The sequence below is a fragment of the Grampus griseus genome (assembly GCF_964374135.1).
Source record: "Grampus griseus genome assembly, chromosome: 1".
Taxonomy (NCBI): domain Eukaryota; kingdom Metazoa; phylum Chordata; class Mammalia; order Artiodactyla; family Delphinidae; genus Grampus; species Grampus griseus.
The window spans coordinates 100,741,718-100,756,341 of record NC_139017.1 but is presented as its reverse complement, the minus strand read 5'-3'; the positions used below and the strand labels follow the sequence as shown (position 1 = coordinate 100,756,341).

Below are 14,624 nucleotides of genomic sequence, written 5' to 3'. Positions count from 1 at the left end.
ATTGAAATTGAAAGTGAAATTGTGTCAAAGAGTTGTCATAATTTCAATAGGGCAGACATTGGTAATTAACCTCAGAAAAGTTACACCAATTTACACACCAACCAAATGCACATGCCCTGAATCCCAAGGCTTTTGTCAACTCACTTAATCTGCCTTTCAGATACACTAAACCCACACCACAGTGAGAGCACATCATATTAAATGCCTTCGATGTCCTTCTTAATCTGATCAAATAATACATGGACTATAACATTCATCCTGTCTGATTAAGTTTGAATAGTTTTATTTTCAGTAAAAATTGCCATTCTCCCCATTTTACTGTTTACTCCCAGACTTGACTTTCTTCTCTTTTTAATCAAGTCTGGACCCATGGTCCATGTTTTCTCAAACTAGTATCCTGAGCTCCTTCAAACCCTGTCCCTTTTTGCTGCATCTCTCCTAAAAAATTCCCATTTCCAGAAAATTCCAGCTCTTTGCTCACACTCCTTTTTATAGCTGAAAAACATCAAACAACTCTGAGCCATGGCAGCATTCTGGCTTTGGACTTCAGCTGCCCCTGAGCACAGCATGCAATCCTTTTCCCTGTTGCCAGTTTCTTCTCCCATCTTTTGGGCAGCGGTCTGCAGACAGGAGCTCATCAGAATGACTTGACAGTGGTCTTTCCATCTGACCTTCCTCCTTACCTGAGATTGTGGACCTCTCTTCTCTGGGCTTCCAGGGCAATGATCTCTTGTTTTGATTTCCCAGGTCCTTTCCCATGTGCATAGAACACCCTAAGGGACCTGACACACTGCGGTCAGGCTGTAGGCACCAAAGTGCATTCTTAAGTTCTAAGGGAAAAACCTATAGCGTAATGGATAAGAGTGCAGACTCTGAAGCCCAGTGGCCGGCTATAGCTCAGCTCTATCCCTTTTGCACTGGGCAAGGCAATCTCACTGTCTCTCAGTGTCTTCATCTGTCAAAAGGAATCATAGTTGAATCCATGGTGTGTGGCCTAAATGATCTAATCATGAAAAGTGCTTAGAATTATCTAATATATTGTAAGCACTCAAAAAATGACATTTCTCTTTCCACTATGTTAGGGTATATCAAGAAAATAACCATCTGGAAACTAGGAAGAAAGTTCTCACCAGACATCAAATCTGCCAACACCTTGATCTTGGACTTCGAGCTTCTACAACCATGAGATATAAATGTCTGTTTTTAAAGCCAAAAAAAAAAAAAAAAAGAAAAAAGACATTATTCTTCATAACCAGGAACCTTAGATAATGGGATAGTGAAATAAGCACAGATATAAGAATCAGACTGGGTTTTCACATCATGACGGAACGATCTATTAGGGTCATGATATGGGCCATTTTATGAAACTGACCTTGGCCTGCTGGATTATGAGTTTAATGGGGCTAATTCTACCTTTTTTTTTTTTTATATTTCAGAGTTGTTATATGTTATATGAAATAACATAAATGGAATTAAGAACCTAGCACAATGCCCAGCATAGAGCAAACAAGCACTCTGACTCTCACCCCTTTACACTTCCAGTGTCTGAGGACAGCTGTCACATCCCCGGTTTTCCTCTTTCCCAGGCTACGCATCCCTCAGTCTTCACCCATTTATCGTGCAACCAGTTTCCAGATTCTGACTATTCTCTACCTTGTCCAGCTACAGCCTCACCTTTCCCAACTCCACATTCATAATAGGTCACTAAAATCAATTATAGTTCCTCAGTTTCTTGAGTAAATCTTTAGTGTTCCATCCCCACTGCCAACAGGTGTATGTCGACAGTCTTATAAAGTTATACATTGAATTATTACAAATTATACTTCAAATATTATCTGACCAGTGAGGACTTCAATGTGATTGCAAGGGAGTCAGATAACACTGAGGAAACCCTGTGCAGCTCTGGGCACATTATTTTTATGGGGAGACTTGTGTCAGATAATAGCTTAGCCCAAATAAGATTATGGGCTTTAAAAAATTCTCTTTGAAATTAAACTTAGCTTAAAGAGAGAGATGCAATAAGGAAAGAAAAAACTTATTCAGTGAATAAACTAAAAGAATTTGTGACTAACACAACTGACTCAACTCCCCCATGCTAGGAAAATTTTTGTCTTTATTACATAATATCTTCACAGGATCCCAAATAATTTAGGGCTTGCTCTAGATTGGGTCTTAATTTCTGGGGATACCTAGAAACTTGTTTTTACAAAGCTAATTACAAATATTTAATTAAATATTTAGGCTCACATCTCCAGAGTGTTCCTGAACAGCAATAATTTTAAAGTAGGACTCAAAGTAGTTGCTGACAATCTGCCTATAAACCCCAGTGCTGCATGGAAGTCATTTCTAACTTTAAATTCAAGGGCTTTATTTACATGAATAAACTTTCTGTAATATGTAGAACACTAAAAAAAAGAAAAGCCTTGGACTTTGAGGTGGGTCAAATCCTATAATGTATCTCCAGCAGTGCCAAGATCTTAGGAGGAAGGAGCGTAACCAGGAAGAACAGGAATGGAGCAGTCTTTGGTGGAAGAATGAAGGAGAAAGATAGAATGTCCCAGTAAGAATCCCATGGGTTTATGTATTGCCTTCTTCTCCTGCTAGCGGTATATCCCATGGCAAGTTATCCTCTTTGAAGCTGCTAAGGGAAAGTTCAAAACACCTGCTCTGCCTCTCTGAGGATCATGAGACTATCTTTATCAAAGTACCTTAAAGCATATTTGTCAAAAAATTAACACGAATAAAGAAGACTGGGTTGAATGTACAGACCGATTTGGGGAGAACACCTATCTTCAGAATATTGAATCTTCCAATCCACAAAAATGGCATATCCTTCATTTGTTTAGTTCTTCTTTAATTTACACCAAAATATTTTGTGTATTTCAATGTATAAACATCTCTACATATCCCACCTTAGATATCCTAGCTCATTGATATTTCAATGTTATTTTAAATTCCATTTTCTATTTGGTGTTGATATATAAATAATAATGACTTTTGAGTACTGAACTGATAAGCAGGTTGTTAAATTCACCCACTAATTCTAATAGTTGGTAAATTCATTTGGATTTTCTATGTACATAGTTATATATCATCTGCAAACTAATGGCTATTTTATTTCTTCCTTTTCAATCTTTATGCTTTCATTGCTCTTTTCCCCCATTATTGCATGGCTAGACTCTCTAGTACAATGTGGAATAAAGCAGTGATTACAGGTATTCTATCTCAGGGGTAAAACTTTCAATATTTTACCATTAAATATATCTGCTATAGACTGTATTTCTATCAGTTTAGGCAAGTTCTATTCATAGTTTGCTGTGAATTTGTATAGTAAATTTTGAAATTCATCAAATCCTTTCTTCAATTTGCATGTGAGATACATATTTTTCTCCCTTTAAAAAATTAAGGTGGAAAATTATGTTGATTTTTCAAATGTTAAACTATATTTGCATACATGGAGAGTTAACCTCACTTGGTAGTGATACATTATCCTTTTTCGATATTGCAAGTTCCTTTTCTATGTATTGTGATGTCCTCGTCAGATTGTGGTATCATGAGTAGATGGACTTAGTTTGGAAGTGTTCCCTTTTTCTATTTACTGGAAGAATTTGTATAAAATTGGTATAATATCTTCCTTAAATGTTTGAAAGAATTCACTGGTAAGGCTTTACATTTTCCTTGTGGAAAGGCTTTTAATAACTCATTCAGTTTCCATTAATAAAGGAAACTCTCTAGATTTTTCTCTTTATTTTGTCAGTTTAATTTTCTGAGGAATTTGTCCTTATTCGAATTTTGTTTTTCATTATAAATTGTTCATTATGTCATTACATCTTTTCAATGTTTGTAATGTCTTTAATGATATTCTTGTTTTCATTCCTTTTCCATTTCATTCCTTTTTTCTCTTTTACTGATGTCTTCCTGGGGGTATATGAAGCTTTTCAAAAAACTAGCTTTCTTATTTTTCTTTAGCTTTGTTTTCTATTTCACTTATTTCTAATCTTCACTATTTCCTTCTATCTACATTCTTTAGATTTGATTTACTATTCTTCTTGACTCTTGAGGTGAAGTTTAATTGATTTTAACCTTTCAACTTTTATAGTAAATGTAGTGAAGGCTATAAATTTCTAAGCTTTGCTTTAGTTGCAGCCTACAATTTTTGATATGGTACATCTTCATTATCATTCAGCTTAAAATATTTTCTAATGTCTGTTGTTATTTCTTCTTTGATCTATGGGTTATTTAGAAGTATGTTCTGTTTAATTTCCAGGCACTTGAGGATTTGCTAGTTATCCTTTTACTGATTTCTACCATAATTTCCCTGAGGTCAGAGAGCATATTTTGAATTATTTCAATCCTCTGAAATGTTTTAGGGCTTTCCTTATGGCCTGCTTATTATCAATTTGGGTAAATTTAAAATATGGGCTCAACTGAAATATGAATTCTGTCATTGTTGACAATGTTTCCTGCATGTCAATTAGGTCAAGTTTGTTAACTGTGCTCTTCAGATCTATCTTTTTACTACTCTTTTGTCTGTTCACAGGTATGTTAAAGTAACTCTATGGTTGTGAATTTCTCCACTTTTCCTTTTAGTTGTCTATTTTTGCCTTATACATTTGAAACAATGTTATTAAAATTATAAAATCTTCCTGGTAGATTGACTTCTTTATCATTACAGAATATCCGTCTTTATCTCCAGTAATGCTTCTTGATTTAAATCTGTTTTATCTGACATTAGTATAGCTATATCAGTTTTTTCATTAGTAGTTGCATGGTTTATCTTTTTCCATCCTGGTACTTTCTGTGCATCTTAAGATATGTCTCTTGTGAACATAGGTTTTATTTTCTTCCCTAGTCTGATAACATTAGTTTATTACTTGGCTTATTTAGTCTTGATTTATTATTACTTAGTTTATTTAGTCCATTTTCATCTAATGTAATCATTGATTTAAGTGCTTTTATATCTACCATCTATTTGTTTTCTATCTGACTCACTGTTTCATTTACCTTTTTTCTTCTGTCTTGCCTTCTTTTGGATTACTCAAATATTTCATTTTTCCTCTCCTTTTATTTTACCATTTTTAAAAATAATTAATTAATTAATTTTATTTTTGGCTGCGTTGGGTCTTAGTTGCTGTGTGCGGGCTTTCTCTAGTTATGATGAGTAGGGGCTACCCTTCGTTGTGGTGCACGGGCTTCTCATTGTGGTGGCTTCTCTACGTTGTGGAGCATGCGCTCTAGGTGCATGGGCTGCAGTAGTCCTAGCACACAGGCTCAGTAGTGGTGGCTCGTGGGCTCTAGAGTGCAGGCTCAGTAGTTGTGGCGCACGGGCTTAGCTGTTCCGCGGCATGTGGGATCTTCCTGGACTGGGCTCAAACCCGTGTCCCCTGAATTGGCAGGTGGATTCTTAACCATTGCGCCATCAGGGAAATCCCTATTTTACCATTCTTTTTCATATTACAACTTACATCTGAATTACATTTAATAAAATTATTACATTTACCGCTTCCTTGATAATGCTAGAATTTTATACTTCCATTTTTGATGCTTCCATTATTGGAAGCATAAATTTCATACTCCACATTACCAGTATTTTTTAATAACAGGCAACATTCATTTATATTCTCCTTTTCTAGAGGTCTCCACTCTTTCCTGCATTCTGTATTTCCACCTGGGATCATTTTCCTTCTGACTAAAGACCTCTCTAAAGAATTTCGATTAACGCAGTCTTGCTGGTGACCAACTCTCTTTTTTGTTTGTCAAAAACATCTATATTTCAGTTTCGTTTCTGAAGGATATTTTAACCCTATATAGAAGTTTGGGTTAACATTTTTCCCCCTAGCACTTTAAGGATGTCCTGTAGGTAATGAGGTTTAAATGCTTCCTTGTTGACATCAAAAACTGTGGCATAATGAAAATATTGAAATTGCTTAATGTTGTGATTTTAGGATTTACAGCACCAAGAAACATCTCCTTCACTTTAAATTCAAGGTCATAGAATCATGGTCAGAGCTTGAAAAGACTTTACAGATCATCTAGCCCAATTTCCTCCCTAATAACAATCCTAATAGGAGGTTATTTAGTTTTTGCCTTGAACACTTTTCCAGTTTTGGGGAATTCACCAAATCACAAGATAATGCATTTCATTCAAAAAGAGTTCTAATCATAAATGGGTTCCTTACAGTGTACTGAAAAAAAATCTGCTTCTGTTTAACTCCCAGTCATGGAACCTTATTCTCCTAAAGGAGCAAGTAAGATATTTAACTTTAATTATTTGTTTTCACTTATGATATCGAAGAGAGATATTATGTCCTGGCTTCCAGGTTAAGCATGTCTTCCTCCACCCTGCCCAAGTCGACCCTCAACCTTCACACCTCCATGTTCATGATGGGTCACTAATCCCTGTCAGTTATGTTCCTAAAAATAAATTGGAATTTAGGTCATCATCCCCATAGCCAGTGGCTTAATTTAGGGCCCATTTCTCACCTGGATTGCTGACTCTTTCCCTGATTACAAGCAGATGCTAAGAGATCTCATGCAAATCCTATTCTTCCATGCATAAAATCTTCAACAGCTCTCCACTACAGAATTGCTTTCCAAACTGTTTTTTTTTTGAGATAGAGGGTGGAGGGTAGAGTTGTTTGTTTACTCTGTCATTTGCTCTGTTTTTCTCTCATTATCAACAAAGTTTAGCCTACAAAACTCACTATAACCCGGGAAAACTTTAGCAACTTTAGATGCAATGGTTTTAACTAAATGAATAAAGTCTAACACCCCCCCACACACACTACAAATGACCTTGGAGTTGGGATATGATAACCGTAAACTTCAATATCCTAGCAACTAAAAAGAAAAAATAAAGCCTGAAAGTACACAATTTATCACAGCCTGTGGCTAAAAAAATGAAGATGAAATAATTTAGAAATGACAGAATTTATAATAAAGACACCTGGGCTCAAGTCTTATTACCCTTTCTTATTAGCTATATAACTTATAGTAAGTTATTTCACCTCTTTGAAGTCTATTTGTTTGTCTGAAAAAGGCAATTAAGAATACCTGCCTTGATAAGGATTAAATGATATAACAACCACAAAACAGATTTTTTTTAAAAAGTGAAATAAAGATTAAGTTTTCAATGCAGCATTGTTCATAATGATGAAAAATTAGAAGCAACCTAAATATCTATCAACAGTGAGATGAATACTAAATTGTATGTATTTACCGCAGGAATACTTTAGATTTGAAAAAAAAGGAAAAAGAAAAAATATGTTTGCAGCTACTGACATCTACATGGATTAATCCCCAAAACATGTTAAATGTAAGCAAGCCAGCCACAAAAGAATCAGTCATGATTCCACTTGTAAAAGCTTCAGAAACAGGCAAAATTAAATATTACATAGATAATAATTTTTTTTTAAAGCCAGGGAATGATGAACATAGAATTCCAGAAGGAGGTTACACCTGGAAGGGGACAGGGAGAGACAGTCATGTGAACAGGGAGGGGGCTCTGGTGGCTTCTTAACATTCTATTAAGGGGATTGAGGGTTAATGGGAGTTCATTTTATAATCATTCTTTATATGCTGCATGTACCCATATACACACTTCTGCATTTATGAGTCAATTAAAACAAACAAAAAAATCACTTAAAACTTTCACTAGGGCTTCCCTGGTGGCGCAGTGGTTGAGAGTCCGCCTGCCGATGCAGGGGACACGGGTTTGTGCCCCGGTCCAGGAAGATCCCACATGCCGCGGAGCAGCTAGGCCCATGAGCCATGGCCGCTGAGCCTGCGCGTCCGGAGCCTGTGCTCCGCAACGGGTCAGGCCACAACAGTGAGAGGCCCGCGTACCACACACACACAAAAAGAAGTCAAAAGGATATAGCAGTGAGCTTGAGGCTCCCATAGACCAAGTCTGGGAAAAGTTCAGTATCAAAATAAATGACAGCAATATATTGTAACTTACCGAATAAAGCAGGAATCCATGAGTCCATACTAACAGAGATGAATAAACAAATGAACTAGCGGAGAAGGGGCTGCTCTTCCTTACAGCAAGCAGAATATGAATCAAAGCATCAGAAAGGATGGACTCACCATTTGACAACCAGAATAGTAATAAGTGATTCAGGCAAGAACTGTTAGTGGACTCAAACTAATTGGTGACAATTTGATGAGAAAAAGGATATTCATATAGTCTCAAAGAATATCCTCACAAAGTGCTTTTAACTTTACAATGGAGAAACCTGATAGATACTATCCTAACCAAGTGATCAAAGTTAATATCATCAGGAATGGGACAATTTGACATGGTGCACTTCCTGATATGATACAGTGAAAGAATACAACATCATTTTTGTAGTACTTTTGTAAAAAAATGTATATCCTGAGTCTAATCATGAGGAAACATTAGGTAAACCCAAACTGAGAGACATTCTACAAAGTACCTGGCCTATACTCTTCAAAAGTGTCAAGGTCATGAAAGAAAAGACTGAAAAACTGTTCCAGATTGAAGAAGAAAAGAAACAGGACAACAAAATGCACCAGGTGATCCTGGACTGGGATGCTGGAGCAGAGAGGAACATCATTGGGCCGATCGGCAAAACCTGAATGTGGTCTGTGGATTAGATGGCATATGTCAATGTTCATCTGATTTTGACGGTCAGACTATGGTTATGTAGGAGTATTCTTGTTTTAAGGAAATATCACTAAAGTAGCATTAATGGGGCATCATATCTGAAACTTTCAAATGGTTCAAAAATTATATTGGATGGAATCACATTGAATCTATAAATAAATTAAGGTATATGAACATATTTACAATATGTGACTTCCAATCCATATAGCACAGAGCACTCCATTTATTTAAGATCTCCTTAAATGCCTCTTGAGATAGCCTAAAAGTTTTTCCATGAGGATCTTGTGTGTATATTGTTAGATTTATTCTTAGGTACTTCAAATTTTTTATGATATTGTTTAAGAGATCTTTCTAAAAACATTCCTTTTCTGTTAGTTGCCGATGTACACAAATACAACTGACTTTTGCATATTGATTGTGAAGGCAGAATCTTTGCTAAACTCTAGATGTTACTGAATTGTCTACATATGTAATCATATCAACACAGGAACAATTTCCTGCCTCTGGGAAAGAAAAACCCAGAGAATTATGGTGACTATAACTTGTCATAAAAATATACAATGGCTGCCATTTCAAGAGATTTTTATAGTTGTACAAATACGTTGACATAATGTTAGCTGGGAATAGTGTAGCCATGGACCATCTTTAAATTAAATCACATCAGGAGGTAAGGTATGATTCTATTTGCTTCTGAGACCTCTAGGCAACAAGTCCCTTACAAGGATCATATTTTCTTTAAGTCTGTATCAAAAGAAATACATTGCCTAAGATGCACTCAAAGTAATTTTAAATACTCATAAATTCTAATTAAGTTCTCAGCATGTAAAACAAGCCTATCTAGGGAAGTTATGATCAAGCCTTCACAAATGACTTCTTGGAAACCTGAACAATATGCTTTCCACAAGCTTTCTGGTGGTCTGGCAGCTCTGAAAGGACTCCTGACTTTTGCCCTTTTCCTTGGCTCACATTCTTTCCATGTGAAATAAAACAACTTCCTGAAGAATGGACTGCTACCACATTACTGGGTAGCAGGGCACAGGGCACGTGTGGGTACTCTGGAAAAAGCAACATCTCAAGAGATACTTGCTTAATGTCCCAGGAAACCAGAAAGCATCTACAGACTAACAGCTTTAGCTGGACAAGATGCCAGAGAGCCCTAAAGGCAAAAAGGAGCCGGAAGTGGAGTCCTCACTTGTGAGGTTTAAAAGTGAGGGGAAACAGAGAGCCCACTTGATTATGATACACTCTTTGGGTTGTCTCAGTAGATTAAAAGAAAATTAAAAGTTTAAAAGTACATTTCCTACTGGGTGAAAGGTTACCAGCTGGTATTCCACACCCAGGTCAGTGACCAATCTGCTCCTTACACAAGTGTGGCAGAAGGAACAGCTCACTCACGACATTACTTCTCCAGAGTCAGTGTGTTATGTCTCTGCTTTATGCTCCTTAGAAAGAAGATGAAGGACTTGAAAGCCTTGATGTGTTTTCCTAGTAGTTGCCATTGGGATTAGGCTGAGCGAGATCCTGAGGACTTTATCCCGTGGTGTGCCCTACTCTTATTTTTGCTTTGTCCGCACGAGAAAAATAAAGATGATAACTTAGTGTTGAGATGTGAATTTGGGGGTTTATATGCTATGGGGAAATTTTTAAAAACAAACATAAAACTATGTACATTATGAGGAAATTATGCAATAAAAAGTATAAAAATTAAAAAAATACATCTTCTAAGTTTCAGTATGAAATGATGAGAAAGTTCTGGACATGGATAGTGGTCATGGTTGCAGAACGTGAATGTACTTAATGCCACCGAACTGTACACTTAAAACTTAGTAAAATGGTAAATTCCATGTTACGCATATTTTACCACAATAAAAAAATTTTAAAGGTGCATTTTCTATTGTTAAACACCTGATATTATTGAGTTGGCCAAAAATTTTGTTTTTTTCCGTAACATGGCTCTAGAAGCACTTAGTTGTCTTTAACTATATGCAAAACAATTTTGTTAGATTGTATTGTGACAGCTGTCATATCAGTGTGCATTAAAAAAAAACTTATCAAAATTGGTGAATTTTTGTATAATTTTAATATTGAAGATGGAAGAAATAAGCAACATTTTTGGCATATTATGCTTTCTTATTTCAAGAAAGGTAAAAACGCAACTGAAACGCAAAAAAAAAAAGATTTGTGCAGTGTATGAAAAGGTGCTGTGACTGACTGAATGTGTCAGAAGTGGTTTGTGAAGTTTTGTGTTGGAGATTTCTCGCTGGACGATGCTCCATGGTCCGGTAGACCAGCTGAAGTTCGATAGTGATCAAATCGAGACATTAATTGAGAACAATCAACGTTATACCATGTGGGAGATAGCCTACATACTCAAAATACCCTAATCAAGCGCTGAAAATCGTTTGCACCAGCTTGGCTATGTTAATCGCTTTGATCTTGGGTTCCACATAAGTGAAAAAAACCTTCTTGAAGACCATATTTCTGCATGGGATTCTCTACTGCAACATAATGAAAACATTAAATTTTTAAAACAAATTGTGACGGGAGATGAAAAGTGGATACTGTACAACAGTGTGGAACGGAAGAGATCGTGGGGCAAGTGAAATGAACCACCACCAACCACACCAAAGGCCGGTCTTCATCCAAAGAAGGTGATGTTGTGTATATGGTGGGATTGGAAGGGAGTCCTCTATTATGAGCTCCTTCTGGAAAAGCAAATGATTAATTCCAACAGGTACTGCTCCCAGTTAGACCAACTGAAAGCAGCACTCGACGAAAAGCATCTGGAATTAGGCAACAGAAAACACATTATCTTTCATCAGGATAACATAAGACTGCATGTTTCTATGATGACCAGGCAAAAACTGTTATAGCTTGGCTGGGAAGTTCTCATTCATCTGCCGTATTCACCAGACACTGCACCTTTGGATTTCCATTTATTTTGGTCTTTACAAAATTCTCTTAATGGAAAAACATTTCAATTCCCTGGAAGACTGTAAAAGACACCTGGAACAGTTCTTTGCTCAAAAGATAAAAAGTTTTGGGAAGATGTAATTATGAAGTTGCCTAAAAAATGGAAGAAGGTAGTGGAACAAAACAGTGAATACATGTTGAATAAAGTTCTTGGTGAAAATGAAAAATATGTCTTTTATTTTTACTTAAAACCCAAAGAAACATTATGGTCAACCATCAGAATCTGGCAGCCCTGTGTTTTTGACTCCAACTGTTACACCTGTGGAACCTAGAGCATATTATTTAACTAAGCGTCAGTTTCCTTATCCATAACACAAGAATAATAAAGTACTTACCTACCCATTATAGGATGCCGTAAACTTGAAATAATTTATGTGGAACTTAGCAGAGTTCATGGCACGCAGAAGGGGCTCAATCAATGTTGGCTCTTATTTTCTTTTTAGGTTTTCATACCAATACAATTCTTTTATATTTTTTACAATGAGGACTAAAAACAAGGCTCCAGTACAAAAAGATTTGGGTTATTCTTTCTTCCTAGTCCTTAATGTCATATAGAACTATAGAACAACTTCCCATAAAATGAATTCCATGTTGTAGTCAAGGGACATATGAGCCCCAAGTGCTGACCACTAAGCCAATGGTTAATAAACCTTAAAGTCTCACACCCTAAGAGGCAACAATTTCAGAGAAACCACAAGAACTTGAAATAATTTAACAGGTTAATGTATATATTTTTTATCAAGTATAACATGGTCATACAAAAGCATTTGTTACAAATATAATTCACACATATAAAAAGAGGCTATTTTATTTTTTTGTCCCTTTTATATCCTATTTTACGCAAAATGACAAAACCAAGAAAATAACAGAACTATACTAGTTCCAAAAACTGGGAATTTTATAAATGAAATATATCCAATCATCTATACCTCCTCTCAAATTCCAAACAATGAGGCTTATTGAATTATACTTAGAATCAACTTAAATAAATCTTTGTATGATTCAGATGAAACATACATTGTCAATGGTTATAAACTCAGGTAGAAAAAGTACATAAAATTATTCATAAGTGAAAACACTTCATACAAAAGAAAGGGGTTTTTTTTTAAAGAAAATCCCAGACAATATTAAAAGGAAAGGCACTGAATTTTAAAACACTGTTTTGGACTATTATATAAAATACCAAAAGGTTCAGAGCTGTTGAACAACAAAAGTTTATGCAGAACAAAGCCGAGAAGTGAAAATTACTAAATGTATAATAGCTAAAACCAAATAAGACATGACTGAACTATACAATTTGGAAACATGTTTAAGTGCATTTTCTTTGTACAATTCAACTGCCTCTCACGTGTAAAATCTGGCAATTAATTAAAATGCAATTAAATACAGATTTGCAAGCCTTTTGGCCATTACGCAAATATGAAAAAGTTAAGTGACTCGCCAATTGAAAAATACAAGGTTACACACATACCATAAAAGCACAAATGGTCAAAGATACACTATAAAATTGTGTGAAAAAACAATCATACCAAACAAAGATCTTTCAGGCACTTGCACTCAGAAACATTCCTTTTATAAATAAGCATGTAGTTTCACGTCAAAAAAATAAAGCTGATTTCCTCAATTGCACCTATTAGTTGAGAGCTATATCATATATTAGGGATGCACTTAAATGGACCATATTATGGGGAATCAACTGAACTTTAAAAAACATGAGTCTATCTATTTATTCACAACTTCAAAAATACATATAATTCCAGTGAGGCACAGATGGGGCCCTATCAAAACATTCTGTCATTCAATACAACCAACACAGGATAACACAACACAATGACAAAAAACAAAATCCATGATTTGGCAATCCTATACAAGAGAGGCCCTGTCAAAAATTTCTTCCAGAAAACAAATACAACACCACAAAACAACAAAACAAAAAAAGAAAAACTGAATTCTGACAACCCTACACAAACTGTGGGATTTCATCTTCAAGGTCTTCAAACTGCTGCATTCGTTTCAGCCTCGGTCTCTGACATGCTGGATGTACACCAGGTAAGTCACGCTCTTCAGCCTTCTCTTTAGGCTTGCTAACCGGCTGCACGGGACCAGCTGATGCATTTTCAGAACCTGGAACTGATTTCAGCACGTGCTCCTGGGGAGCGTGAGTTGTGCAAGGGGGCACAGCTGCGGAGGATGTCACAGATTTCTCCTCATCCCCTCTCCCACTAGCAGCAGGAGCAGGTGGTTTATAAAACGTGGTCCAGTGCTGGGGCTGCAGTGTTCTGGGTGCTCTGACAGGAGCAGGAGGGCAGGAGTCAGAAGACCGTCTCTCTGACACCTGTCTGGCTGACCTGATGGGTTCTGTGTATGGCTTACTGGTGGTGCTGACTGGGTGGTCCCCACCACTCCTGATGCTCACTGACACTTCTCTTTCCTGGAATGCACTGGGCACAATCACTGCAGTCTTTGCAGTCAGGTCATTTTGTTCATACTGTTTCTCCCGAGTTTTCTGTAGAGGTTGCTGATCAAAGCAATCAAATTTGGAACAAACAATAGTTGGGGTGTCTTTTCTATTAACTCCTTCAAAGGTAGGATTCTTGCAAAACTTGTTTGAATTTACATTCCCCATATTTCTGCCAGTTCTCTCATTAGGAGAGCTTGCAAGAAGTAGTAGTCTGTCTACAGGCAAACTTACAGGTCTAATCTTGGTCCTTGGAGTATGCCTCTCGACACCATTTATTTCCCTATCGGACTTCAGAGTAGGCAGCTTGGAGGTTTTACAAACATCTTCCATCTTTTGTGATGCTGATTCAAGCTCTTGGTCTACAAGCAAACGCACTTTGTTGTCTGAAAAAGGAAAAGATTCATTTAAAAATCAAACTTTATGGCACGCAGTTAACAAGAGAGTCCAAACGAGTTATAGATGAACACCCTCTCAAAACAAGGGTCTTCATATATTTTTTCCAAGTTATTCTCTAGGCAGAGGAGTAAAATACTCATAAAATATTAAAGGTACACTTTGAAT

General features: G+C 36.4%; 1 protein-coding gene across 4 annotated transcripts in view; it reads right to left on the bottom strand.

Annotated features, from left to right (window-relative positions):
* Positions 1–11,904: 11,904 nt before the first annotated feature.
* ARHGAP29 (Rho GTPase activating protein 29) overlaps positions 11,905–14,624 on the bottom strand; it is a 76,478-nt gene continuing 73,758 nt past the window's right edge. For all 4 annotated transcript variants that reach the window (XM_082656007.1, XM_082656006.1, XM_082656008.1 and 1 more), the window contains one exon: positions 11,905–14,446. In XM_082656007.1, the coding sequence (XP_082512133.1) occupies positions 13,563–14,446 (884 nt within the window). In that variant the 3' untranslated portion in view covers positions 11,905–13,562. The remainder of the gene's footprint in view (positions 14,447–14,624) is intronic.